This window comes from Fusarium keratoplasticum, chromosome 2 (assembly GCF_025433545.1).
Source record: "Fusarium keratoplasticum isolate Fu6.1 chromosome 2, whole genome shotgun sequence".
Lineage (NCBI taxonomy): Eukaryota > Fungi > Ascomycota > Sordariomycetes > Hypocreales > Nectriaceae > Fusarium > Fusarium keratoplasticum.
Genome location: NC_070530.1, coordinates 4,179,651 through 4,204,935, shown reverse-complemented (window position 1 = coordinate 4,204,935; position 25,285 = coordinate 4,179,651). Strand labels below are relative to the sequence as shown.

General features: G+C 51.0%; 10 protein-coding genes across 10 annotated transcripts; 4 read left to right on the top strand and 6 right to left on the bottom strand.

Moving 5' to 3' along the window:
• Positions 1 to 808: 808 nt before the first annotated feature.
• Positions 809 to 2,022, top strand: NCS57_00320900 (uncharacterized protein; the record flags this gene model as incomplete). The annotated part of the gene is made up of 5 exons (XM_053053219.1): positions 809 to 976; positions 1,031 to 1,067; positions 1,115 to 1,182; positions 1,231 to 1,607; positions 1,656 to 2,022. The coding sequence occupies exons 1-5, from the start codon at positions 857 to 859 to the stop codon at positions 2,020 to 2,022; spliced, it is 969 nt and encodes a 322-aa protein (XP_052918465.1). The 5' UTR covers positions 809 to 856.
• A 1,169-nt stretch (positions 2,023 to 3,191) lies between these two features.
• NCS57_00320800 (Zn(2)-C6 fungal-type domain-containing protein) lies at positions 3,192 to 4,723 on the top strand (the record flags this gene model as incomplete). The annotated part of the gene is made up of 5 exons (XM_053053218.1): positions 3,192 to 3,249; positions 3,303 to 3,498; positions 3,560 to 3,720; positions 3,769 to 4,174; positions 4,228 to 4,723. The coding sequence occupies 5 exons, from the start codon at positions 3,192 to 3,194 to the stop codon at positions 4,721 to 4,723; spliced, it is 1,317 nt and encodes a 438-aa protein (XP_052918464.1).
• Positions 4,724 to 4,810: 87 nt separating this feature from the next.
• On the bottom strand, positions 4,811 to 6,431 carry NCS57_00320700 (uncharacterized protein; the record flags this gene model as incomplete). Its single annotated transcript, XM_053053217.1, has 4 exons — positions 6,002 to 6,431; positions 5,603 to 5,949; positions 5,106 to 5,558; positions 4,811 to 5,056 (listed from the first exon to the last, which is right to left on the bottom strand). Exons 1-4 carry the CDS (start codon positions 6,387 to 6,389, stop codon positions 4,811 to 4,813), a joined length of 1,434 nt encoding a protein of 477 aa, XP_052918463.1. The 5' UTR covers positions 6,390 to 6,431.
• Positions 6,432 to 6,927: 496 nt separating this feature from the next.
• Positions 6,928 to 8,236, bottom strand: NCS57_00320600 (uncharacterized protein; the record flags this gene model as incomplete). Its single annotated transcript, XM_053053216.1, has 4 exons — positions 6,928 to 7,387; positions 7,443 to 7,560; positions 7,609 to 7,987; positions 8,048 to 8,236. 4 exons carry the CDS (start codon positions 8,234 to 8,236, stop codon positions 6,928 to 6,930), a joined length of 1,146 nt encoding a protein of 381 aa, XP_052918462.1.
• Positions 8,237 to 10,163: 1,927 nt separating this feature from the next.
• NCS57_00320500 (uncharacterized protein) lies at positions 10,164 to 11,839 on the top strand (the record flags this gene model as incomplete). Its single annotated transcript, XM_053053215.1, has 3 exons — positions 10,164 to 10,460; positions 10,555 to 11,688; positions 11,738 to 11,839. 3 exons carry the CDS (start codon positions 10,164 to 10,166, stop codon positions 11,837 to 11,839), a joined length of 1,533 nt encoding a protein of 510 aa, XP_052918461.1.
• Positions 11,840 to 11,962: 123 nt separating this feature from the next.
• Positions 11,963 to 13,659, bottom strand: NCS57_00320400 (Peptidase-M14 domain-containing protein; the record flags this gene model as incomplete). The annotated part of the gene is made up of 3 exons (XM_053053214.1): positions 11,963 to 12,695; positions 12,746 to 13,385; positions 13,434 to 13,659. The coding sequence occupies 3 exons, from the start codon at positions 13,657 to 13,659 to the stop codon at positions 11,963 to 11,965; spliced, it is 1,599 nt and encodes a 532-aa protein (XP_052918460.1).
• Positions 13,660 to 14,425: 766 nt separating this feature from the next.
• Positions 14,426 to 17,825, bottom strand: NCS57_00320300 (uncharacterized protein; the record flags this gene model as incomplete). The annotated part of the gene is made up of 4 exons (XM_053053213.1): positions 14,426 to 14,860; positions 14,908 to 16,268; positions 16,321 to 16,532; positions 17,434 to 17,825. 4 exons carry the CDS (start codon positions 17,823 to 17,825, stop codon positions 14,426 to 14,428), a joined length of 2,400 nt encoding a protein of 799 aa, XP_052918459.1.
• A 685-nt stretch (positions 17,826 to 18,510) lies between these two features.
• Positions 18,511 to 20,845, bottom strand: NCS57_00320200 (Calcium-transporting ATPase; the record flags this gene model as incomplete). Its single annotated transcript, XM_053053212.1, has 3 exons — positions 18,511 to 19,180; positions 19,231 to 19,613; positions 19,664 to 20,845. 3 exons carry the CDS (start codon positions 20,843 to 20,845, stop codon positions 18,511 to 18,513), a joined length of 2,235 nt encoding a protein of 744 aa, XP_052918458.1.
• Positions 20,846 to 20,988: 143 nt separating this feature from the next.
• On the bottom strand, positions 20,989 to 22,143 carry NCS57_00320100 (Calcium-transporting ATPase; the record flags this gene model as incomplete). The annotated part of the gene is made up of 1 exon (XM_053053211.1): positions 20,989 to 22,143. The coding sequence occupies one exon, from the start codon at positions 22,141 to 22,143 to the stop codon at positions 20,989 to 20,991; it is 1,155 nt and encodes a 384-aa protein (XP_052918457.1).
• Positions 22,144 to 23,512: 1,369 nt separating this feature from the next.
• Positions 23,513 to 25,205, top strand: NCS57_00320000 (uncharacterized protein; the record flags this gene model as incomplete). Its single annotated transcript, XM_053053210.1, has 2 exons — positions 23,513 to 23,548; positions 23,628 to 25,205. The coding sequence occupies 2 exons, from the start codon at positions 23,513 to 23,515 to the stop codon at positions 25,203 to 25,205; spliced, it is 1,614 nt and encodes a 537-aa protein (XP_052918456.1).
• Between the last annotated feature and the right edge of the window lie 80 nt (positions 25,206 to 25,285).

Here is a 25,285-nt window from a genome sequence, read left to right as displayed (position 1 = left end):
GATGTTTGTGGTGTTGTGATGTTTGTAATGACTTACCGCGCTGCCACTGCGCCAAACTGCTTATTTGGTTGAGAGTCGTGGTTCGAAAACGAGATTATATGGGCATGGTGATCCACTTGAGGGTTGACTCATTTTGTGTGTTCCTGACAGACACGAACTTTTTGTGTGAAAAGTTAAAATGACGTGTGGCGCTAATGCAGACGCCCTGTGCGACATTGTCAAGGGGTCCGAACGTTGAGATACGAGGAGACTTGCTTGGCTCGTGATGGATACATCGCCAAGAGTCGCATTTATTCATGGCTGTCCCTGTCTCATGATGGAAGACGGTCCAGACATGGCTACGGCACTATCCGCAACACTTTAACTACAAGCAACATTCTTGTCCCGAGATAAAATGCCCGTTACTTCAGGAAACGGTACCCGCTAACATCCAGACTACGCCAGTCTGTGTGGCACACCACCACGGCTCGATCCGGAGCCAGCCAGGAACGCCCATCTCCAACTCTGCTGTCCAATCTGATCGTTCCCCGGTGGCCATGTCTCGGATCTGGACGACGCCGTGGCTTGAACCCCAAAGTCTGTCCCGTTCCTGCATTCGCGAAAGGGGTATGGACAGGAAGATCACTGCTAAATACATTCCATTTGAGCACCCTCCAGACCCAGTCATTCCTCGCTTGCATCAGTGTCTGCTCACTTTTGAGTTGTAGCGATTGTGCTTTAACTTTGCACATTCCCGATCTGTCGATATAGATACCGTGTCGCCTGCCCCCGGATTGTGGACCCTCCCTCATCCATAATCGTCGCAATGCATTACACACATGATCCAGAGATTCGCGCCCAGAATAGGGGGCCGGTGATGATAGCGGTGGTTGTGGTGTTGCTATGTCTCAGCACAACAATGGTAGGGTTGCGGCTTTTGTGTCGCTCTCTCATCAAGGGGTTTGGGCTTGATGACCTCGCTGCTGTGCTCACACTGGCAAGTTTTCTTCTCATACACTCCCAGCTTGTTTCTGCATGCTAACACATTCAGGTTGGTATCATTGGATCTGGAAGTGCAATGATCGCAAGTACGTGGCCTTGATATCCCACTCGCTGCGATAGCTAACCTGAATAGTGACCAACTATGGACTTGGCAGACATGACTGGACATTAACACCCGCGACTTTGATCTTATACGCAAGAGTAAGACCTCTACGCCGAGTTCAAGACGAATTGGACTAACCCCACTAGTGCTTCTGGGTCTCCGTCTTGTTCTACATGATGGCTTTGTTCTGGGCCAAGATGACCTTCCTGTTCCATTACTACCGTCTCATGTCGGTATCTAACATGAGAAACGTCTACCTTGGGGCCATCATCATCGTCGCATTGTGGGGCCTCTCCCAAACCATCATGGCCTTCACTCAATGCATCCCCCTCAAGGCCGTCTGGGATCCCAGGGTAGAAGGCTGGTGCCGACCTCACCAGACTACGCTGTGGTATATCAACGGTGTCATCAACATTGTCAGCGATTTCGCAATCCTCATCCTACCTCTTCCAGTCATTTGGAAGCTTCAGCTGCCACTGTCCCAAAAGATTATCCTGTCGGGTATCTTTGGACTTGGTCTTTTGTAAGTTGTGCCTCTGCTCAGTGGGTGATTATAACTAACCGATGAAAGCACCATTGCCGTTTCAATCCTGAGAATGCAGTGGCTGAAACCTTCACCTGACATGACATGGTGGAACGTCACGGCAGCGTCGTGGTCTCTTGCAGAGTTGACATCTGCCATCACCTGCGCGTGTCTCCCGACCTTCAAGCCACTGGTAGTGAGGATCAAGCCTCTCTTCTCCACCGGAAGCAAGGGCGACAGTACAGTTCAGCTTCAAGAAAGCTTTGAAAGAGACACAGAGTCTAATATGACGGTGATTGGGAGCCAAGACAGGTTTACCCATGATCATAAGAAGCCGAGTAGGGTGTACATGTATGGGACGGAGACACGCATTACGGCGACACAAGATTCAAGACGGTCAAGACAGTCATTTTAGTATGTACATTGAAGTTTTCAGTTTTCAGTTGAGGCCTACAAAATTGTCGTTCCGTGATCGTGTGAGTAGGTTGAGCAACATCTCAGCTTACAAGTCCTTGCCCAACTCATGTAAGGCAGGGACACCATGACACGGGTCGCTTGCATATCATGACCGGCTTGGATGTAAAGACATGTTTAGGATAGACCTTGAAACCATCTTGCTATAGGAAAGTTGTGCTGCTCATGCTTGGTGATTGCCAAGCCGTGAGCTAGCCATGTTGCTAATCCTCCCTTGGGTCATGGCAACTTGGGACAATCGGATATCTAGAGTTCTTTCTCACATATCCACCTGTTGAAAATCTGTAATAACACGTATTTTGATTCAAATAGCAATAATGAGAAATACAAATCGTGCTTCTTGGTGGGTTTGTAAATATCTAGGGTAGGAGTGTGCAGCACACGTTTGCGTCAGCTCCCCCACTCGGTAACCTTGATGGTCTCAATGACCCCTGTGAATGTCTCCCTGTATGTTATACGGTTGATCAGACTACTCATAATCTCTGTCTTGATACATAGATTTTTGGTTGGGTTGTAGTTAGAGCCTCTAAGTGGACTGGTTGTTGTTGAGATTTACCTACCCACCTTACAATCAATCGCAAGCTCACGAATAGCATCACCCACTTGTCCACCAATAATAAGAAACCATGGACATCAGAAAGGAATGTCTGCTGCAATGGCACGCGATACCTCTTCTTATAACGTCACGAAATTGTTAGTGGCCCAACTCCACAGATAAACCCTCGGAGACGCCTCCGAAAGTCATCGGTCAAACACTCCGAGGCGGCTCATACTGTGCACTAGTCAATCATCGGGTCAAATGACTCCATTTGGAGTAGCCTACCCCGCTTTTCTTATCAAGGATTTGCATGTCCGAATGACCTCGAAGGGCGCTGTTCATCCGGTACGTGTTGTTCTCAGCCTTAGCATCACGACGAGAGACACGTTGAGTATGGGTTGAGAGACTGGTCAGCGTGTTGCAGACTCTGTAAACTGCTGTAGTCACTCGCCGGCGTCCCCTAGTCATTTCATCGCGTTCAATTGGTCACTCCGAGACCGGAAGAGCCTAGTCCGGCCGGACCGGTGCAATTTGTCAACTGCTGGGTTCAACCCCGAGAAGCTATTCGCAACATGACACCCAGCTCATCCAAGGGTCCAAACAAGGTAAAAAAGAGGCCAAAAGTTAGAGGTAAGTGACTCCATAGCCTTCTAAGGATACTGTCGGTGATAACAAGGCTATAGGATGCTACCAATGTTCTCGTCGACGCATAGACTGTGACCGCCAAGAACCGACATGCGGCAAGTGTGCATCTAAAGGAATCACCTGCAGTGGCCTGGGACTGCGGTATCGTTTTAACGATGGCATCGCCGCTCGTGGGAGGTTTGTGGGAAAAACGGTACCTGTCGTTGACTTCTCGAAAGATAAGAACAAGCCCACGTTGGTCTTCTTTGATCCCCATTCGATGCAATCGCTGACATTGTATTCTTGCTGCCGATAGTAAAGAGAAGGAGAAGAAAATCGTTGGCGACGAGTCAGTAGCCGAGGATACGCAGGAGGAGAGCAGTATTACTCAAGTCGCCGTTCAGAGGGAGACTCTGTTCCAAATCGACGGGGGCCTTGATCACATTGATGGCAAGACTCGGTTTTCCCTCCAATATTGTAAGTCTCCCGATAGCCATGCAGGATGTAGGATATTGACTCGGCCAGTCTCGAATCACATTGCCAATCTCATCGCGGTCATCAACCTAGGCTTCAACGGCTACCGAGACCTCGTCCTCCCACAAGCCGAGATCGACCCACTTGTACGGAAAGCGATTGTTGTTATCGTCGAGCAGCACCTCTCCTTGCAGAACGGCACAACCGTCTCCTTGGATCCCACGGCATATAGCAGCCTTGTGCGGGATCTCATTACTAGATCCCAACGATGTGCGCCCCAAGATGATGAGTCGGCGCTCACTGTGTTGCTTCTACTGCACATTCGCGAGATGATCAGTGGAAGTCCCAACTTTAAACTCGTTTACGGGTCTTTGCGAGTTGTAGTCAATGCTCTTGGGCAGGGTCTAGATGAAATGGCCTCAGAGCTCAGGAAATTCGTCGAGATGCAGATTTTAAGGTACGTTTCCATGCCCACAGCTGGGGGAAGACCGGTTGCTCACGCAGATATAGAGTCTGCCTCTTTGGAGAGTCCCTCTTCAACGAGACCAACGGCGCACAATTCATCCAAGCACAGCAGCAAGCTTGTCTTGGATTCATACCCTGGTGTCTCCAATTCCATCCTGAGCTGGAAGGGCTCATCTTGCAGCTGGCAGACCTGACGACCTGGGCCTGTGATATATATGTCCAGCGAGCAATCTTCAACCCCCCAGCAGAAGAGACAGTCCCCATGATTGAAAGGTTCAAGCGTGCTATCGAGGAGGTGGATGCTTACATCGACATTGTCGGGCTACATCTCCTTGCTTGGCCGTACTTTATCGTCGCAGCTGAGAGCTCAACATTAGCCCATCGAGATTTCTTCCTTAAGAAACTTGAATCGTTGTATAACATGACTGGCTGTTGGAATATCCTCCGGGCTATTGATCAGGTCAAGGAGATTTGGGCATCTCAGTCTTCGATCAGGTGGACGAGCATGCTGGGTGGCCCGACGCAGGCTTTAATCATGTAGATTTGACTGGTACACAGGACAGTAAGGGTCAGATTGCATCAAAGATAGCCACTTCTGGAAGTCATTTTGATAGAATTAATGCGAATACTATGCCCCTAGCACAGAGGTGACAACCTTTTCCACCTTGTCGACCAGCAGCTCGATCTCTTCCTTTGTGATGGTGAATGGAGGTGAGATGACCACCATATCTCCCTGAACACCATCAACGTTTCCAGTGGCCGGGATCAAAGAGACTCCGTACTCGGGGCTCAGACCAGCCTTGTGTACCTTCATGGCAATCCCATCCTTCACTGGGAATGACTCTTTCGTCTTCTTGTCACGGACAAACTCCAGCTTTTGACGATATTAGCAAATACTCGTGGACAGAATGGTTCTTACTTACGCCCCAGTAAAGGCCACGCCCTCGAACATCTCCAACATTCTTGTGCCCGCCAATTCTTTCTTTCAGACTCTTGCCCAACAGCTCTCCCATTTCCTGACAATTTTGGAGCAGATTATCCTCCTTCACGACGGACTGAACAGCAAAGGCAGCAGCACAAGCGACTGGATGACCTTGATAAGTCTGACTGTGCATGAAGCTGCCCGAACCCTTCTCCAAAGCGTCTGCAACCTTGTTTCCAACGAGCAAAGCGCCGACAGGCATGTAACCCGCACCGAGACCCTTGGCAATGGTTTGGAGATCGGGAACAACGCCTTCTTGTTCCCAGGCGTGGAGGGTACCGACACGACCCATACCGGACATTACTTCGTCGAGGATGAGAAGGGCGCCATGTCGATCACAGACTTCCTTCATGGCCTTGAAGTAGCCTGGTACTGCCGGCATGCATCCCAGTGACTGTCCTGTTAGTGAGGAACATCGGGTGATGAGAGTTCACTTACTGTTCCAGACACCGTCTCGGCGATAAAGGCACAAACGGTATCCGGTCCAACACGCTGGAACTCGTCATCTAACTCCTTAGCCAGCCGAGCCACGTATTCCTGCTCTGTCTCCCCCTCCTTCATCTCTCGGTAAGGGTAACATGGGGACACATGTGAGAAGCTGGCGGATAGTATGGGCTCATAGATGCCACGACGGGACTTGTGGCCTCCAGCGGCTAAGGAGCCGAGAGTGTTTCCGTGGTATGATTGTCTGCGTGCGATGAATTTCGTTCTTGAGGGCTGTGGTGCGGGCAGCTCTGTGAAATACTGGCGTGCGATTTTGAGGGCTGCCTCGACAGCCTCAGTGCCTTTATCTCATCAATTTGCAGCTTCAGAGACGGAGACTAAGATGATACTCACCTGAGCTGACGATAAAGACCTTGGACATGGCGCCATTGGTCGAGTCTGTTAGGAACCGAGAGATGTTTTCAGCAGCCTCGGTAGTGAAGAATGGGTTGTAGCAGTATGCCACTTTGTCCAGCTGGGCAGCGATGGCCTTCTTGACGCGAGAATCATTGTGGCCGATGGACACGACAGACGCGCCTGAAGATCCGTCCAGGATGCGATGACCTTCTTGGGTTTCGAGCCAGACACCCTGGCTCTTGACAATTCGTGGTGGTGGGCTGTTTATCTTGGCGTGGAGGGTGGAGACAGAAGCCTGTAGGCTCTTGGGGTATGTGGTCTTGGTGGTTTGGAGCGCGCATCTTGTGATGGTGTTGGTGGCTCGCCGCCGGCTAGTGGACCACATCTTGTTAGTTTGAAGAATATTCTTAATGAAAGATTGGGAAGCTGTGAGTTTGAGAGGGGAGCCGATGATGCTTAATATCGCCCCCGCGAAGCCATCGGGCGGCTATCTGGCTCCCGGTCCTCGCTGTCATACATGAGAACAGCTATCAGGTGCAACTCTCGATATGGAAGTCCAACGGAGACGGCACGCCCAATGACAAGATAACCGCCGCCACGAGATATGACAACACCCGCCAGGTTGGTTTCACAGCAGCGTCGTCTCCATCGGCCTACTTTTTTCGGTTTAGTCGCGGCAAGCCAAGAACCGAGACCCGTGGCTATCACCGGTCCAAGTGCCGAGAATGAGGAGTAAGTCAGTCAGTTGCTTCTGCAAGATATCATCTTCTTTGTTTCTTTTGTACGACATGGTCCTTTTTCAAGCCTTTTACAGCTTATTCCCTCTGAGGCCTGCCTTCTCTCCAAACCCATGCGCCCGCCTTTGATCCAAACCCACGATGTACATGTAGTACCCCGAGACCCGACACTTCAACAAGTGACATCTAGTTCTTGTCATACGAAATGTCCACATCCAGTGTCTTTTTGACATGGACTCCGTGATGGCCATCAGAGCTGCCATGTCCATGCAAGCTGCCCCTATGCTGACTCTCCAAAGCACCTCGATGTTCTTTGAGAATACTCCGATCGCTTTGGTTATCGGAAGTATGGTCCGGATGAGCCTCGGTCTCGACAATGGCGCTCCATTGGCCAGCCTTGTGCTTGGGGATGAACATGATGTTATTCGAGATGTTCTTGAGAGGATGTGAGTTTTCGCTCGACTTGACCGTCGACGGGAAGATGGCGCGTAGCATGGGTCGTAGGCAGGGTAAACAAGCGGCGGTGATGATGAGGGCGTTCTCGGCGCCGGCCCATAGGAGGAGCTCGCCGACGTCGTAGGTTGGGTCAGTACTTGTCGCGTTGGCCTTGAGCTTGGTGCATTTGATGATGGCGATGGACCCGGCGCTGTAGGACGTGTCAGCATGGTACAGAGGGTAACGAGGTAAGATGGGGGACGTACAAAACACCAAGGCTCATGGCAATGGCGACGCCAAACTTTTCCTTCTTCTTCATGTTGAGGTTCCACAGCATGGCCCAAGGGAGCAGTGCGAGGACAAAATCGGTGGCCGCAGAGTAAGCTTGCACGTGTTAGAACCGTCATATAACATTGTTGCAGATTGGCTCACCTCCGATAAAGTACATGACACCGAGGTAGGTATCAGGATGCCAACACTCACTCACAATAGCCGGGTTCCACGTAGTCCTCGGATCCTTGCATCGTACAAATACAATAATAGAGATGAGAATGTGCAGAATGACCATGGAAACAACGACAAACCAAAGGAACAGATGGATGGCGCGTTGTGTTGCCAGACGCATCAAGCTGATGGAGAAGGATGTCTTGCCCATTGCGCACGACATGACGACAAAGGGCTGCGAGACTTGACCGAGGAGAGCGATGGACACGGCATTCTGGGGGATGTTGGTGAGCACCCATTGGAGGTGGTGGCCGAGCCCTTTTTGTACGGCGGCTTCGATGATGGCGCCATAGCAGATGAGGAGGATCTGTTGGTTCAATGGTCAGCCTTCAGAAAGTCTGAGATTTTGTCGAGGAACCGTGATTACCAGAGCAAAGACAATGACCCAGTCATCCAGACCAAAGACCTTTCGTAGGAACAGGCGTGTATACACTCTCAGAGAGACGAGAATGATGGGAACAATGACCGAGAGCCATGTGACGGAGCGTATGATGGGCCCACGAGTATCGGCGAGGCCTTCCGGCGAGGTTGTTGGTTCGGCTGATGCTGCTACCATTGTAGATGCAGTGTCTCCGGTCGATCGTTCAAGCTGTCTTCCCCCACCTCCTGATGATCTCGTTCGGTCGTGTTTTTCGTCTGTTCTTAAATCCCCAAAGCCAAGAAATCGTTACCAAAGAGTGTAAAAATAAGGAGAGACAAAGATAGCCGAATTCTGCAGTGATTCGAGCATTGAGAAGAATAGTCTTGTTCCTCCAGCCACATTACTGACGAAACGAACAAAGTGGCACTAAACCATGCCGCAGAGAAACAATAGGTTCATTAAGAAAGAGGCGAAACCGGACAAGCTTCCGTCCGAGTCCAGCTGGGAGAAGAAAGAAAAAAAAAACCCCGTAAGAAAAAGAAAAGAAGGATACGACCCAAGGGGTTCCAGGATATGCAGCCTCATGGATGAATGGCCATGGATATCTGTACTCCAGATGATACTGTGTTCCATACTGTCAAGAACATGACCAGTCAAAGGATTTTCTTCATGCTCAAGCATGAGGCGAATGGTGTGGAGGAGACTGTAACGAGGAAACAAGACTTGCAGGGATCTCGGGGCGTTAGGGCCAGGCTAGAGACGCGGGCAGACCCAAAGGTGAGAGAACAAGGACCGGGGGACAGGGCCCGGTTGTGCCGTTGACGGGTAGCCGAGCTGAAGAATGGGGATGGTTTGGTGTAGCAGTGAGGTTGAGGAGGCAGATTGGCGAGGTGTGGACTGTAGCATCGCTCGAGGCTGCAATTGAAAGCCAATTGGCTCTTTCAGAGGGTTTACCTGCAGACAGAATGTCTCAATGGCAAAGAAAAGTGCGAACCATGGTCCTGGAAGTGTGCCGCGTGTCCTGAACCAACATCACATTGCTTTTCCCCGCCAAGCTTCTCACAGCGTCTCCCAGGAGCACAGCCCTGGGTAATTACCAACTATCTGTAACATGGGCTCCTTGGTGACACTTAGCTGCATGGAGCATCATGCTGGGTCTTGAAGATCTCCTGAATCACATTAGATCATGCCCACGCGCAATGCTTTCTCCTTTGAGACTGACCGTTGACGGTGGGGGATAACTTTCTCTAGCTGCGGCCGCTACCACACCCGTTCCCTAGCCTGCGGAGATTTTCGCATCTCATTCGACAAGGCACTTGTTCCCCCAGTCATTGTCTCTCCCGCCGAGCCTCACCCACGGCAAGATCGACAATTCTTTATCCCCTTTCTCTTATTGTACTGCAGGAACGATGGAAGCGAGGTTTCATTCAATCAGCCTCTTTTCAAGAACTCCTGGTCCTTCCTCTCAGTCAGTTCTCGGTAATGTCGAGGTTCTTATGATGGGTCACATATTGGCCGGGGTCTGCGTGGCCCGCACTTCCGGCTCCCCGAAAGTGAATCCCTCGATCTTAGCGGATCGCGATCTTGGAGAGAAACGGGCTCCAACGTTGCCGTTGATGTAGCATTCTTCCCGTGTGAACAAAGAAATTCCCATCTTTAGTTCTATATTCATACAGACTGAACTGCATTCAACATCCGATTCCCCACGGGCCTCCCGTCTCTCTCCCCCCAAACCAACATCACCACCCCTGGCAACAATGTGGAACCAACACTCCCCTAGCGCAATCCTCTGCGTTGATTTCTCTCTCCGCAGATCAATAACGATTCTGCAGTGAAGGCTGCTTAGCATCATGAACCATGCCGCCATGGATCCCCTGCCCCCGCGGCTGCAGCGGCGGAGAATCAATACTAATTGAGAGTCCCTTGTTGGCTGCAGTCTGTCATATCTCAGACGTGGAGGCGACATGCAAGAGTTGGCTGTTTTGAAACCCCCTCTCCACTGGAATCTTCTCTTCCCTCTTCTTCATGCGCAATATTATGTTTGTTTTTCCTTCCTTTTGACTTGCATTTTCTCACGGTATCCCTGGTTAGTGCTCGTTCTGGGGAGTATTCCGTGTAGATCATGGCCCTCTCAACCATCTCCTTTACTTACGTCCTCTACGGAGGCGTGACTCTCATTGTTGCTCGAGTCCTTTACGAGTTCTTCCTTTCACCCCTCAAGCACATTCCAGGCCCCTTCCTGGCCAAGTTTACAGACTTTTACCGTGCCGGTCTCACCACCCGGGGCCATGTCGACAGCACCACACGTGGATGGCACAAGAAATGGGGCTCTGCCGTGCGTGTCGGCCCCAATGCCATTAGTATCAGTGATCCAGACTTGATCCGGGTCATCTACACGACTAAGAACCCATGGCGCAAGGTAAGCAAGCGTTCCTTGTCCAGTGGTTGTTATTGGGATCCATACCAGGAGTAGTCAATGCACAACGTAGTAGAACAGAAGTTGACGGTTGCAGAGCAACATGTACCGCCCCAATGACGTCGTTATCAATGGCCAGCGCATCCAAAATATCTTCAACACAGCAGACAAGAACTTCCATGCCAAGTACACCAAGCCAATTGGAGGCTTCTGGACACTCACCAAGATCCTTGACCTCGAGCCTGTCATGGATGAGACCCTCAGTGAACTCGTCGGACATCTTGACAGGCGTTTTGCCAACACGGGTGATGTTTGCAAGATGGATGACTGGGTCGCTTACTATGCCTGGGATGCTGCCGCGAACATCAGCTTTGGACGCCATTACAGCTTCATGGAAGAGGGAGGTGATGTTGGTGGTATTATCGCCGAGAGCACGGCAGGTCTCAAGTACTTTGCACCCGTTAGCCAGATCCCATGGCTTGATGAGTGGCTGGACAAGAACCCCGTTTGGCGAATTGGTCCCCGTCCTCTGGTCAACGGCTTTGTGTATACCGTCAAGATCCTCACCGAGTACCAACAGCAGGTCGCTTCTGGTGCAGCCAAGCGCAAGCCAGTAGACTTATTCATCGACAAGTACAACAGCCTTAAGGATACACACGACTTTGTCGACGACAACCAGGTCATCAACTGGCTGATGCTAAACGTTCTTGCCGGTGGCGACTCTACAGCTGGTGCCATGCGCTCAGTGGCTTATCACGTCGTCAAGGACCCCGCCGTTTACAAGAAACTGATCGCAGAGATTGAGTCTGCCAATCTGTCTCTTCCCGTGCCCCAGTGGAAGGAGATCAGCAAGTTGACGTACTTTGATGCTGTCATGCGAGAGTCTATGCGCATTGCCCCTGCTGTTGGCCTTATGCTTGAGCGAGAGGTACCTGAGGGTGGTTTCGAGCTTCCAGATGGCCGCTTCATCCCCGCCAACACCAAGGTCGGTATCAACCCATGTGTTGTCACCCGTGACGCTGGTGTTTTTGGTGACGATGTTGACACATTCCGACCTGAGCGATGGTTACGAAGAGACGATGAGACAGAGGATGAATACACTCAACGATTCCGACGCATGCATGAGTGTACCGAGCTTATGTTTGGTCACGGTACGCGGGTGTGTATGGGCAAGCACATGGCCAAGATTGAGATGTACAAGTTGTTTGCTACAGTCTATGCCAACTACGATGTAAGTGACTCCCATATCCCTGCTGGAGCAAACTGACATGCTCTTTTAGGTCAAACTTACAAGCCCTGACCATGAGTGGAAATATCACAACTCTTGGTTCATGTATCATAGCGATATTCCTTGCATCCTTACTCCCCGCCAGCGAACATAGTTATGGTATCCACTCAAGGGTGTTCACTGTTTGGTATGATGTGTATATTCATTCATTTATAGTACATGATTTTATGTACATGTGTTGAACTACTCATTGGTAGTTATGCCTCTCCCGAGTCTCTTACGACAAGACTCTGAAGATGGGATACTCGTCACCCTTTTCCACTGGGATAATGTTGAAGCTGGCATAAGAGTCGATGTTCTCAGGCTCCAAAGCGTTGATAGCCAGTCCTGCATTCTTCTGTCTCGTGCTCACGAGGAAGCTTCCAGCTGGCAACTTCAGCTCTCGCTCCTTGGCCTCGGCGGTAACCGTAGCAAGGACAACGCCCTCGTAGTAGCTGGTGCTGAGCTTTGAAGAGGTAATGGTCAAAGCTTCGACAGTGCCGCTCCATTCACTCTTCAACGTCTCAACCTCGAGTCCGGAGACACGTAGGCGCTGGGCAAGATCGGCCCAAGCGACAGGGATGAGATATGCCTCAGGACGAGAGCGGGTGAGATTGGCGGTGGTGGGCGTAGTGGAGGCAAACTTTACGGGAACCTTGACAACAGAGCCGTTGGTGTGGTCAATCATTGTGAAGAGCCGGTCTTGGACCTTGGACGAGTCGGTAATCACGATGGGGTCCTTGGAGTTGATGAACTTCTTGATACCGCCCTCGACTGTCTTTCGGACCTTGTCCGCGTTGTTGGCAGCGGTCTCAACGATGGCGCCGACCATGGTCAGGCCGGCAGCAGTTCGTCGTTGGAACTGCTGCTCGGCGATGCCAATACCTCGCATTTCAATGAGGAACGTGATAGACTGGGTAAGGCCCATGGCATTGCGGCCAATCTTGGCGTCAGAGCCGGCCTCAGCAAATCTGCGACTTGAGTCAGACGATAATTAACAGAATCGTCAAGGCAAACTTACGTAGGGACAAAGTCAGGATTAGAGCTCGTAGCACCAGTGACATACGGCTCCCATCTCAAGCCAGCCTTATCCATAGCCTTGCCAATGTTCTTGGCAAACAGCTTCTCAGACAACTCTCGGATATCCTTGTTGATGTTGAGGTTCTTGGCCGCGGAAAACAGTCCATCGGCGGCCTGCATGTATCGACCGAATTTGCCGTAAGCCCCGTACTCGTGCATATCAACGACGACATGGGGCGCAAACTCGCTGAAGAGCTTCTTGATGTTGCGTGTCTGCTGGCGAGCGAGCTTGATGTGGTCGCGGTTGGGATCATAGTTTGCAGGAAGCTCGCGCTGGAAGTAAAAGACACCGTCAGGGTTGTAGCGAGGCAAGACGACGATCTCGAGATCCTTGAGCATCTTGGACGCCCACTTGGGCTCGGCGTCAAACTTGCCCAGGAGAGCGAGGAGAGATTCATCGCCTGCAGGCTCATTGCCGTGAACGGCACCTTGGATCCAGACGCGGACCTTGTTCTTAGCCTTGGGACCTCCAGAGGTTGAGAGCTTGATGTATGGGAACGGTCGGAGCTCTTCGGAAGTGAAGTTGGCTGTGTTGTAGGTCATGTAGTCATTCTTGGCTGCAATCTCTTCCACAAAAGCCTCTACGTATCGTCAGTAAAGGTGACTCAATAAGTACGCCAAATACTGACCAAAGTCATCTTGAGAAGTTGCGCCTTGTGTGCCCTCTGAGAATCCAGCCTGGATCTTGTCGGGGTTTAGAAAAGCGGGAGAGTACAAGTCTATGTCGACATCTTTGAAATTGGCGGCAACGAGGTCCGTATTCTTTTGCGTAGGAACATGGTTGTAGCCATATTGAGTTGCACTGGCGACTGATACGACCGAAAGGCCGATCAAAGTAACTGCCTTTCCAAACATTGCGGCTTCTCTAACAAAGACGACCAATTCCAAAGTGTCAAGAGCTAAAGAGCGTGAACGATGACGAGCATCCCTTCTTATATCGGCCCGAACCCTTACAAAGTCGGCGGTATTACTTTTGACCTCCGTTTCTCAACCATCGGCCAACCGTCGGCAAATGCCCCGGCATTCTCTGACAATAGGACCTTCTCGATAGAAACAAACGGCGTGACTAGTGGTCGTACTGAAAATGCCCAGGTCAACGAGTCCTTCTTGGCACTCGGCGCCATTACTGGAAAAGGAAGCTGGGTACGCCATTGGTGGGTCGTATGTAACCTGGTGTAAGGTTATCAAGGTTAAGCGGGGGCGGGGAAACAACGGTCAACTAAGCTTTTCGATGATAGGGATATTTTATTTTGCTTCAACGTGGAAAAAGACCATTTATGGATAAGTCAAGGCCCTGGGTCGGGGTGATTTGGACCAGGGGACCTCAATGCAACCACCGGGATATGAAACGACACTTGATAACCACAGAGGCGTTATTGTTGCCCAAAAATGGCCATCAAACAGGGCACTGGCCGGGCCCCTCTTTCGATAGGGATCGACAAGACAGGAGTCATAGCAACAGGGGCCTCGAGTCGATCGTGAGGAGTTTATCTCGGCATGACATGACGTGTGGAGACAATGACCTTCACCCCGCAGCCGGTATCTTGGATGATGACGAGATGGAAATTGCTCTCTTGAAAATCCATAAAGAAAGGCATATCGTATAAGAAGCCGCCGTATCCTAGTCACTCGATTCCTCCAAGGGCCAGTCAGCGAACCCAGCAGTCGAACCAACCCCCACCGCTGGCCCTTTGACGCTCCATTCTGCCCAGGACTGGAGGAAGTGCTGGGCATCTTCATTGATATTTTCTTTCTCATAAGACGAACGGTAGGGGCTCGTAGCTCGATACCGGAAATGTTCGGCCAGTTCCTCTGTAGATATCTCCATGGAATTGCATAGAAGGTGCAACCAGGAGAGTCTTCGAAAGTAGCTATCTCTCCAAGAATTTACCGTCGTCTGTTCTGAACCCATGCTCTTACGAAGCCGCTTTTCAAGCCAAAAGACATACACAGAAATCTCTGTGACGACCTTGCGGGTAGCTCTTGACGGAGAGATAGGATAATATTCGTATTCGGGGACAAACCAATCATTTGCGCGGTCTACGTGAACGCTACGCTAGACAGAAATGAATATCATCTGGACGGGAGAGGATAGGAACTCACAAGCACTTTTGTCATTCCACCGTTTCTATTCTCAGTTGACCACAGCCGGTTACCGGTTTCGTCCATGTGAGGCTTCGTGTTCAGAATGGCACTTTGTAGGAGGGAGCTGAACTCTCTTTCTGACTCATGATCCATCGTCTCGTCCAAGATTCTCATAAACTCGGCTTCTTCTTCTAGGATGTCATCTATATCGTCCTCGGGCATTGGTTCTGGATATGGATCCTGATAAAAAGAACGAGTTGCCCTCATACAGCAAGTATGCGTCATGTCAAGTTTCTTGTGCTCGGCGCGTCGAATAGTGGCCAGGAGGGCCTGTTTAGCTGTTTCCATTCCGCAAGTTTCGAATAAGAGAATGATCCATTCTGTCAACAAGACAGATGAACTTTCTGTAGGTGCCCTGACAGAGCAAAGCTCTTGTTTTCGATCCATTACTACTGGGAGACAGCCTGACACTGAGCAAGAGCATCTGCAGTTGTCGGGAATCAGAACGCCTGCCCCACGAGCCACCAGGGTATGAAGAGAATCTATGTTCTCTTCGGTGGCATATGGGTTCTCATTTGAAAAGCGATCTATCATAATGTGATAGGCTGTGTGGCCTCTTCTGTCTTGTAGGTTGATCTCAGCACCGGCATCCAGCAGGCGCCCAACCAAAGGCTCCAGATCGAAATCGTATGTGCGAGAGATGGCGCTCATCAGAGCGTGTTGACCGTTCTGGTCCACCTGATTAACAACATTAAAGCCACGGTCAAGCAAAGCGTCCACTTCTCTGGCTGTGTGGGCATAATGAAGGAGGGTTCTACCCTTGACCGATTGCCTACTGTCGAACCCAGGGAACTCTTCAACACAGAAATTGAGAGACTTGCATCTTGAAATCATTTGCAGGAGGCAATCGTCTTTTCGAGTCTTCCAAGGTATGTAGAGGTCCAGAAACAGAAGTGAAACTACCTGCTTTGAAAGCATCTCTGCCATGGTCTGCATGGCGTCGTGATCGAAAAAGTAAAAGAGATCCCTGATGAAATCCCAATTGGAACGTGTGATTGCGAACTGGGTGAAGGTGAAATGAAGCGCGCTGTGCTGAACAAAAGGATCCGCGCCAGCACGAATAAGAATCCTTGCTGCGTCAATCTCGTCAGAAGCTGCCGCATACATCAGGGGCGTCATTCCATGTCCATCAACAGCATCTGGATTATGACCGGCGTTGAGAATTGCTTGTAGGTGATGTGGTTTGGAAACGGCTAGATGGAGAGGTGTCTGGCCTAAGGAGTTCCTTTCATTCTTCTCTGACCGCGCAGCCCACCTTTGAACGTCTTCAGGTGGTCCAAATAGTACGGCTTCGTGAAGAGGTGTCATTCCAGCGAACCCTGTGTCATTCAATATTAGTTTCATTTCATCATGTTTGGTATGAAGCTTTACCTTGGTTGTTCTTGCTTACGAGGGTGAGAAACTGTAGAAGGAATGGGTCCTGGGCCCATGGCGCGCAACAATAGTCCCACGCCCGTGAGCTCGACCATTCACGAAAAAGTGGTGAGTCGATCACCGTGGGATCGAATCCGGACTCCAATGCAGCCTTAAGAAGGGCCACATGTGCATTTTTCTCACACCATTTTGCACAGTTGATGAGGAAGCTAGTTGAACGATTAGTTTGTAAGAACATAATCACGTCCCATCCCCAAGGCGCCCTGCTTGCCTTTTATTCTCTGTTCCCCGAGTCATTTGTAATTCGGACATGAGCACACTCAGTAGGCTCAGCTGGTCACTCAAGCCTCTCTTCATTTCTCTCCCCCAGCCCACTCCCAAGCGTCCCCAGGGTCGCTTAAGCAGGGTCTTGTTGAATAGTTAGACCACATAGGGGATAACCGAGGACGGTTGTGTTCTCACCTCAATGTATGAAGATCCAGAGGGATCAACATGAAGATTAAGACTCGGGTCTTCTTGTGCAAGTTTTCGAAACGCCACGCAGGCTTCATCGGCGCTGATAAGCTCCCTTCTCAGCCTCCAAATGATCTCGAACCCCGGGGCTGTGTACTTGACGATCCGCTCCACCTGAAGTGCTGGCCGGATGCTGAAGCTCCCAGTCTCTGTCAATACGCAGAGGCCCGTGGTCACTGACCAAGGAATCCCCAGTTGCGAGAGTGCCACTCTTAGGCGAAATCCGTAGGCTGAAGCGGTGCACGATGGCCGGTCACATGCGCTGCTGGGCGGAAACAGACCGGTGTAGTCCAATGCCCAGAATCGTCTTGATAGTCGTGAACTTCGATGACACGAACAGGAGCACGGGTGGACGGCGCAATCCCGTCGCACAACCCGCCGAGGAGGCGTGTACTTGATAGGTGAGGAAGATGAAAGTGCTTCAGACTCCGTTACTAAACCGGACAAGCTGAAGGGTTCGGAACCCGTCGCCACCCCCAAATTCTTTGTCTGAATCATGCGAGATATCAAATTCCTGCAAAGACTCTAGTTAATAGTGGACTGACACGCAAGCGTAGAGTGACGAACAACTGTGTTGCCTGCATTATTCCCAAGTACAAGATCAGGTCCTGCTTTGCCTTCTCAACGGTTTCTCTCAGCCCCCTGATGTCCTCTTTCCAGTGGCGCAGGTCCCATGCTTCTTTCAGCTTGGGTTTCTTGCCGTTAGAGATAGACTCCAATGGGAACTTGTCCAGCAGCTCTTCGATGCCCTTGGCGACGGCAGCGATACTTTCCCGGCAATATTCCGCTCCGGGTCCGTGGAGTATGGTCTCTGCATTTTCGATGACCAGCTGCAGAAAGCCTAGCTCCTTGATTAAAGCCTCGAGACCTTCGGGGATATCTGTTGAGTCTCTGCGGATGCGTCGTAATCGTCTGATGCCGCCGACGACGCTGGTAACTAAGGGCGTGAGGCCTGCGACGCCGGTGACTAGGCCCACCACCTCGGCCATTTTGTTGTAGTGGAAAGCTGTTGCAGTTATGGCGCTTCCAAAGATATATTCTTTGGTGTGATAGAAATATACAGCGGAGGGAGTAGAACGAAGGTGAGGCAAAATGGGTCGATGAGCGGCGGCTGTGCGAGGCAGCTAGCCTCGCTCTGGGCTCTGCCTCAGAGTTTGCCCATGGGCTCATTTCTTTGTCATGTGCCACCCTGAAGAAGTTGGCAGCCAACCGTTGGACCCTATTTGCTGTGGCTTTCTAGACTTGCATGGGGCGTCGGCGAGCTGTGCTGGTCGCCTCTTGGCGGCCACTGAACGAGGCCGCTCATCAAATCGGGCTTGGCAATTGAGTACGTATGATTTTTGCCAAGATGAGTTTTTATGGAGGGCCTGCTTCTTGTTTACTATGCGCTACTTACGAAGTCCTGCATACTGGTCAAAAGAGAAGATGTTGAGACTTTCGACAGTCAAGCGCATCATGTTGGCTCTCGAATGGGCACTGGCCGTCCACACATAAATTGACCTGGGCGGCAGCATTACGGCGCCCTTGAGAGATAAACTCTTTGACGCATGGCCTGTCTGCTATCATTTTAGGTTTAACGCCGCCTTTTATTGATAGCTATGTCTTTCGTTATTGTTGTTGATGGATTCTTACCGAGAGGCTATTGAGATCAACAACTAGCGCATGTTTTCAGGCTCACTGCGAGAATTTTGCCATATATCGGAGCAGCGTCGGGTTCTGGCTCGGCGGTATATTGCTTCCGGCAGGAAGGTCCTGGATCACCGGGTCCTCTTTCAACGTGTCGGGGTGTACCTCGAAAGCAGGATGAGGGTCTCCAGTGCCATACCTCGCTGAGTCGACAGCCCCGACCAGGTCAAACTCTTCAACGGCGACAGTAGACTGTTGAGGAGGCTGATGTGACAGATGCAAGTTGGCTTGCGCATCGATAGCAGTTGAGTCATGACCTGGTGCGTCTCCTGGTGATGTCTTGGAGGCGAAGACCGTTGGAAACATGGCTCTAAAGCGCTGACCAACAGACCGACGGTGTTGAGCCGCTTCTTGTTCGTGATCTCCAACGGGGCCACGCGGCAATTTGATAGATAGGCAGTATTCAAAGGCAATACTAAACTTGTGTACCACAGGATCAGGGATCAGCCGTATGGCAACGCCCACAGGAAGAGTCAGTAAGCCAAACAAGATGGACCATCCCCATTCAGCACCACTAAGTTGAACCGTCTGAAAGGCCTCGCCGCCAAAGAATACGATGACGATTTGGCCCGCAAGCGTGACTATCTGGACGAAGATGAACCAGGGGTTTTTGAGGATCCCTTCGAACAAGTTGAGCTTGTTGTCGGACCGTCGTGAACTGGATTTTTGTTAGAAAGACCTGAGCATGTAGACGGATGAGAGACGAACTTCAATTGGTTGAAGAATTGCATGAGAACATAGATATTAAAGACCATGGTCTGCAGATGCTTCTTCTTAATCTCATCACGATAGCCAAAGAGATGTCCACCAGCGTAGTGGAGCGTGAAGATGACTGCCAGCTGATAGACACTTTGCCCCACGATCATCTTCCACATTGTCGTGGTCAACACTGAAGCAGTCCTCGGTTCTGGCTTTCGCGAAAACAGATCATCGGTAGGAAAATCGGTACTCAAGGCGAGTGCGGCGAACGTGTCCATGATGAGGTTGATCCAAAGAAGCTGCACAACCGTGAAGACGGAGGAGTCAGTGCCACCGACGAGGGCGGACATGATGGTCAAGGTACCGGCTGTGATATTGATGGTGAATTGGAACTTGAAAGAGTCAGCACGCAGCAGAGAATTGTACAATAGGGGTCACAAACCTGGAGAAACTTTTTGGCAGCATCGTTTACAGCTCGACCCCAACCAATAGCTTTCACGATAGAAGTAAAGTTGTCGTCCATCAAGATGATGTCTGAAGCCTCCTTAGCTACTTCGGTCCCGGAAATGCCCATGGAAAACCCGATATCAGCGGCTTTCAACGCTAATGCATCATTCGTCCCGTCGCCCGTGACAGCAACCACCTCACCCATGCCTTTCAGGTGGGAAACGAGGAGAAGCTTATCATCAGGACTAGATCGAGCGAGCACTTGGAGACGTGGAACAACAAGGTTGAGTTGCTCCAAGGTCAAACGTCGAAAGGCTGGCCCGTCCATGGCGATCCCTCCAGCAGTATAAATGCCACATTCCGAGGCGATTGCTTTGGCCGTGAAGAAGTTATCACCAGTCACCATACGAACAAAGACACCGGCAGACTGACATTGCTGCACAGAGTCGACAATCTCGGGGCGTAAGGGATCGCGTAGTCCGAATACTGCCAGGAGAACCAAATCGGAAAGATTGGCAATGTTGTCGGCATCCATGTGTTGATCATCTGCAGGCCAGTCGTCCAGGTCACGGTACGCAACAGCAATAACGCGGAGTGATCTCTTGGCATAGTTCTGCATCTTGACCTTCAAGCCGTCCAAATCAGCTGCCATTAGCGTCTTGGTGGCCATGCTGGCCTTGGGGTCTTGCAAAGTTTCGGTGCACCTGTCCACGATGACCTCGGCAGCTCCCTTGACCAGAAGGCGATGCCGCCCAGCTGGCGTCCGTAAGACCGTGGCCATCCATTTTCGGGCGGCGTTGAATGGAACCATATGAACAATGTTCCCGTTTGCTCGTTCCTCGCTGAGGTCCTGCATGCCGAGATGGTCGGAAGCGAAGTTGAGCAGGGCAGTCTCTGTGCTTGATCCGATGAAGTGACCCGCTTCCCCGGCTTCGATAGCGGTTGAGTTCAAGGTGGAGCTTTCCTTGAGGGTGTCTCGAGCCTCTCGGCAGAGTGAAGAGATCAAAGCGTGTGCCGTGGGAGGTGCTTGTGCGGTTTGCTGGTAGGATTCAGCCAGAAAGGAGCCCGAGCCGTCTGCAAACGCCTCCGAGGCACCAATAATGCCCGTCACTACAGTCATCTTGTTCTGTGTAAGCGTACCAGTCTTGTCTGAACAAACAGTGGTAGCATTCCCCATTGTTTCGCAAGAGCGAAGAAGCCGAACGAGGTTATTATCCTTCAGCATCCGTGTAGTTGCAAAGGCCAGTGACAGCGTGACGGTGAGAGGCAGGCCTTCAGGCACGGCAATAACAACGACGGTGATGGAGAGGATAAGAACTTCTAGAAATTCGTGCCCTTGGCTTCTGGGCCACCCTCTATGTCCTTGAGCTGAACCAGGAAACGGATGAAGAGAATGGCGAAGAAGACAAGACCGGCGGCGAGACCGAAGTTGATGATATACTGGGCTAACACACCGAGCTTCTGCTGCAGTGGTGTTTCTTGCACGTCATCCTGGAGGGACATCATGATCTTTCCGTAGGTTGAGTTGACACCGACCGAAAGAATGAGGCAAGTCCCTACTCCAGTCTCGACTCTTGTGCCGCTGAGGATGAATGAATCACCGGACCCTTGGACGCATACCGGGGTCTTGACGATAAGTTCAGACTCTCCAGTCAATGGCGACTCATCACACTGGATATCGAACCCCTCGATTAGTATTCCATCGGCTGGTGCAACGTCTCCAGCCTCAAGGTGCATGACGTCGCCAACCAGGACGTTAAACACAGAGATGGATCGATGCTGCCCGGAGCGAGTCACCGTGACAATGCGCTCTTCCTTCTTCTCGTTCAGCTTCTGAAACTTGTAATTCTTTTGGTAATCGTTGATCGCTGTGGCGAGGACGATAACGATGACAGCAATGAGGATGGCAACTCCTTCAACCCACTCGAGACGAGCTCCTCCCTCCTTGTTGGTGACCGACTGATATATGCCCAGGGCGAGAGAGACGGTTGCCGAAGCGGTGAGGAGGAACATGAGCTTGTCATCGAAAGCAAGCCAGAGAAGCTGTAGAAAAGTCTTTGGCTTATTCTTCGGAACGCGGTTCTCGCCGTAAACCCTCCGACGATCGGTAAACCCTCCAGGAGTCGAGGTCGCTAGACCGTCCTGCCGCGATCCCTTTGGAATGCCGACACCTTGAATGGCGTCTTGGAGCGAAACGAAACCGTCCAGCACATCCTCGTCGGCGGAAAGCCCTGCTTTCAAATTGGTTCTCACGCCGGCCGAAAGCCCAGCAAGACCACCAAAGGCGCGCAGAGCATTGTTGGTTCGAGATTCGAATAGTTTGTGGAGTTGCGCGGCGGAGAAGGCGAACTTGTTGCCGGGGACCTGCTCGTCTTCGTCAAGTCGAAAAGCAGGCTCGGGTTCGGATTTGTTGACCTGCAGCGGGTCGTTGTGATGCTCACCGAGGGGTGGTGCTTGACTTATCTCGTCTTCCATATTCTATTCCGAGGGGTCTGATTTTGTTGTAGCAAGCCAATGGAACCTTGCAATGCCGTGGAGAAGTAAAGAACGCGAGCAATAGACATAGACGACCGTTAGTACCAGATCCCCTGTGCTTGCTGATTTAAAATTTCGACTTAGGCAAAGGGAAAGGCGCCTGATATTCTATTGATATTCCTTTTCGCTCTCATCATCGGATTTCACTTCTCGGTTTTGGCGCGACGCAATTTTAGCATAGCCTCAACATAGCCTCAACAACACCCTGCAGAAATGGGAATCCGGCAGCACCACCAAGCGGCATCTCCTTGGCAAAACACTTTTGTCGATTGGGCAACTTTACCCCCTCCTCCTTCACCAGTCATAGCGGGTTGCGATGGTGTTATACTTCAGTAGAGGTATTGATTGCATTACTCTGGCGGATTGTTGGAACACGGTGCTATAGGCTTCCCTGCAATAGCCCGCAAAACTCCTCTATGCCTGAACTGTCAAGAAACGGCCTAAATTGAACGCAATTCGACAATGCTTCACATATTTTTAGTAGCCTCATAAGCTCAGACAGAGCCTAAAATGAATACATACGCCTAACCCCCCCCTTTATTTAGTTGCAAATGCTTGCCCTTCAAAGAGCTTGTAGATTACGCGCAGTGAACATCTGGACCTGCCAGGAGCGTAAGGAACCTGCGCGTCCAAGCGAGAGGAGAAAAGGCTGTCTTAAGTCGATGGAGAATCTTGAGGAAATATAGACAGTAGCAATGAAAAACAGCAAAAGTTTTGCTTGAGGCCCATGATCTTCTGGACCAAGGTATCTTGCCGTGCATTTCACTTCAAATATAAAAGCATGACAAAATACAAGTTAATGCTTAGCGCAAGGGCGGCTAAGGGAAAATATTCCCGACACGGCTGCTTTTCCAACAGAAACGGATTTGCCATACCTAGGTTTTATCTGTTATTAAGCTGGTATTTTTCGAGAGGCGTGATCCTCAAGAATAGGGCGCAGCTCGGGACTGTGATAAGGTGTGGAAGGAAAGAAAGGGGAGCGGATTCTGCTGATATCTGATCCCTGGCTTGAGGTCAACTGAAGTGAAGATAACAGTCGTCGGGTTTCGGATTTGGTCAAGCACGTCATTTGTCGGATCTCGGATCTCGCGCAACGCAATTTCGGTACAGTCTCGATAACCCTGGAGAAAGTCAACACTGCCACGCTCATACATTGTTGGATATCTTGGCGAGTCATCTTGGCAGATGCCCCTTTCCCCGTGAGACAAATTGGTAGCCAGTGAAACACCCACGTGACTCGGCACCCCAAGGCGCGAGGCGTTCCAGCGCCTCGACGCGTTTACGCAACTACACTCAACCGACGGCCACAATGACCAGATATGTCCGAACATCAAGATACCAGGCTGTAAGATCCTGCCCTCCTGGGGAGTGCCGATTCCGCGCACTGAATGTCTGGGTTTGACGGCTGCTGACCAACGGTGAAGCGCCGAGTAGCTCGGCTAGGAAACATCGATGCGCAGAGGCTACTCATTCGCAAACACGCTGACTCGGGACCGTCGATTCCTGCATGGCGGCGTAATGGAAATAGAGATGGCCACTCTGACTGGAGAGAGAAGCTCTTGGAAGGCAGTGCAACCGCCCTAGGGTCTGTTCTCGTCCTCGGCTTGGCCGGGTACTCATACCATCGCTACTACAAATCTCTTGTCCTTCGCAAGATGGAGAACGCTTTCGCCGCCGGATATTCAACCCTAGAACTGGCTGCCCTTGGTCGTCAGTTAACCCAGGACTCATCAAACGGTATCACCGCTTGTTTCGAGGTAACGAGACCTCACCAAGAGTTCATCGATAGCATCGTCAATGGCAGCGTTCAAGGTCACTACCACCTTTTGACTGGGGAGAAAGGAACCGGGAAAACGTCAATGCTTCTCAAAGCGATGAGAAAAATAGAGGGAGAAGGTGTTGTCATGCTAGAGGCGCACCCTGACCTTGAAATCTTCCGACTACGTCTTGGCAAAGCGCTCAACTACGAGTTTCACGAAGATTACATCGGCAGTCTATTTAGCTTCAGGGGGCCACGAGATACGACACCTCTCTTGGATATTGAGCGTGCGTTCAACAAGATGGAAAAGATTGCGCTCAAACGAAGGGAGAAGGTCGGAAGGCCTCTGGTGCTTGTCATCAACCGCGCTCATCTCTTTGGCGACGATGACGACGGGCGGCATTTACTGGAGGCGATCCAGCAAAGAGCCGAGATGTGGGCAGCGAGTAACCTCGTGACAGTTGTGCTCAACAGCAACGAATTCTGGATCGGTGAACGCCTTATGCCTGAAGCCACCCGCCTTCGAGTCCTCCCCATTCACGACATTCCCAAAGGTCCCACCATCACGGCGCTAAGGGACTTTCGAAACAGAAGTTTTGGAGAGGATGTCTCCGAACATACCTTGGAACGGATCTATGCCAAGATTGGCGGTCGGTTTCGGTTCCTGAGCCAAGTCGCAAAGGCTCCTGACATGGATGAAGCTTGTAGGGTGATATATGAGAAGGAGAAGAAATGGTTTTTGAGCCAATGTTGGATCTTTGGAGGAGATATCGACGATGATGCAGAAAGCCAGCAAGAGTTCTGCGCAGCAGCCATGGTTCTCGCAAAAGCTCTCGTCGACGAGGAAGCAACCAAGAAAGAGCAAAACCCCCAAGATGATCATGCCTTGCCGAGCATTCCACTTCACAAAGCAAGACAAATCATGACACGAGCAGATCTGATCCAGCACCACGACCGCATCAATATTTTTACCATCGATTCAAACTCGATGGTTCAAGCAGATTCGGTGGTGATGCAGAATGTGTTTCGAGAACTCTGTGCCGAGGACGGCTTTGAGGAGCTTCTTGACGCCACGCTTGAAAGGCTAGATGAGCTGGAGGATTTGCGCAGGACAAGGGTCTTGGCCCTCAAGGATGTGGATGGAAACAAGGGTTATCAGGTTATTGTTAAGAAGAGGGGCCAGATTGAGGAGAGTATGCAGATGTCGTTCAAGGCCATACCCCCTGAGGAGGAAGGGTCTTGAGATAAATCATAAACATGAATGGCCTCTCAAGCTAAAACTGGAATTAATTCTACAGGGTCATTAGGTTAACTATGTAGCAC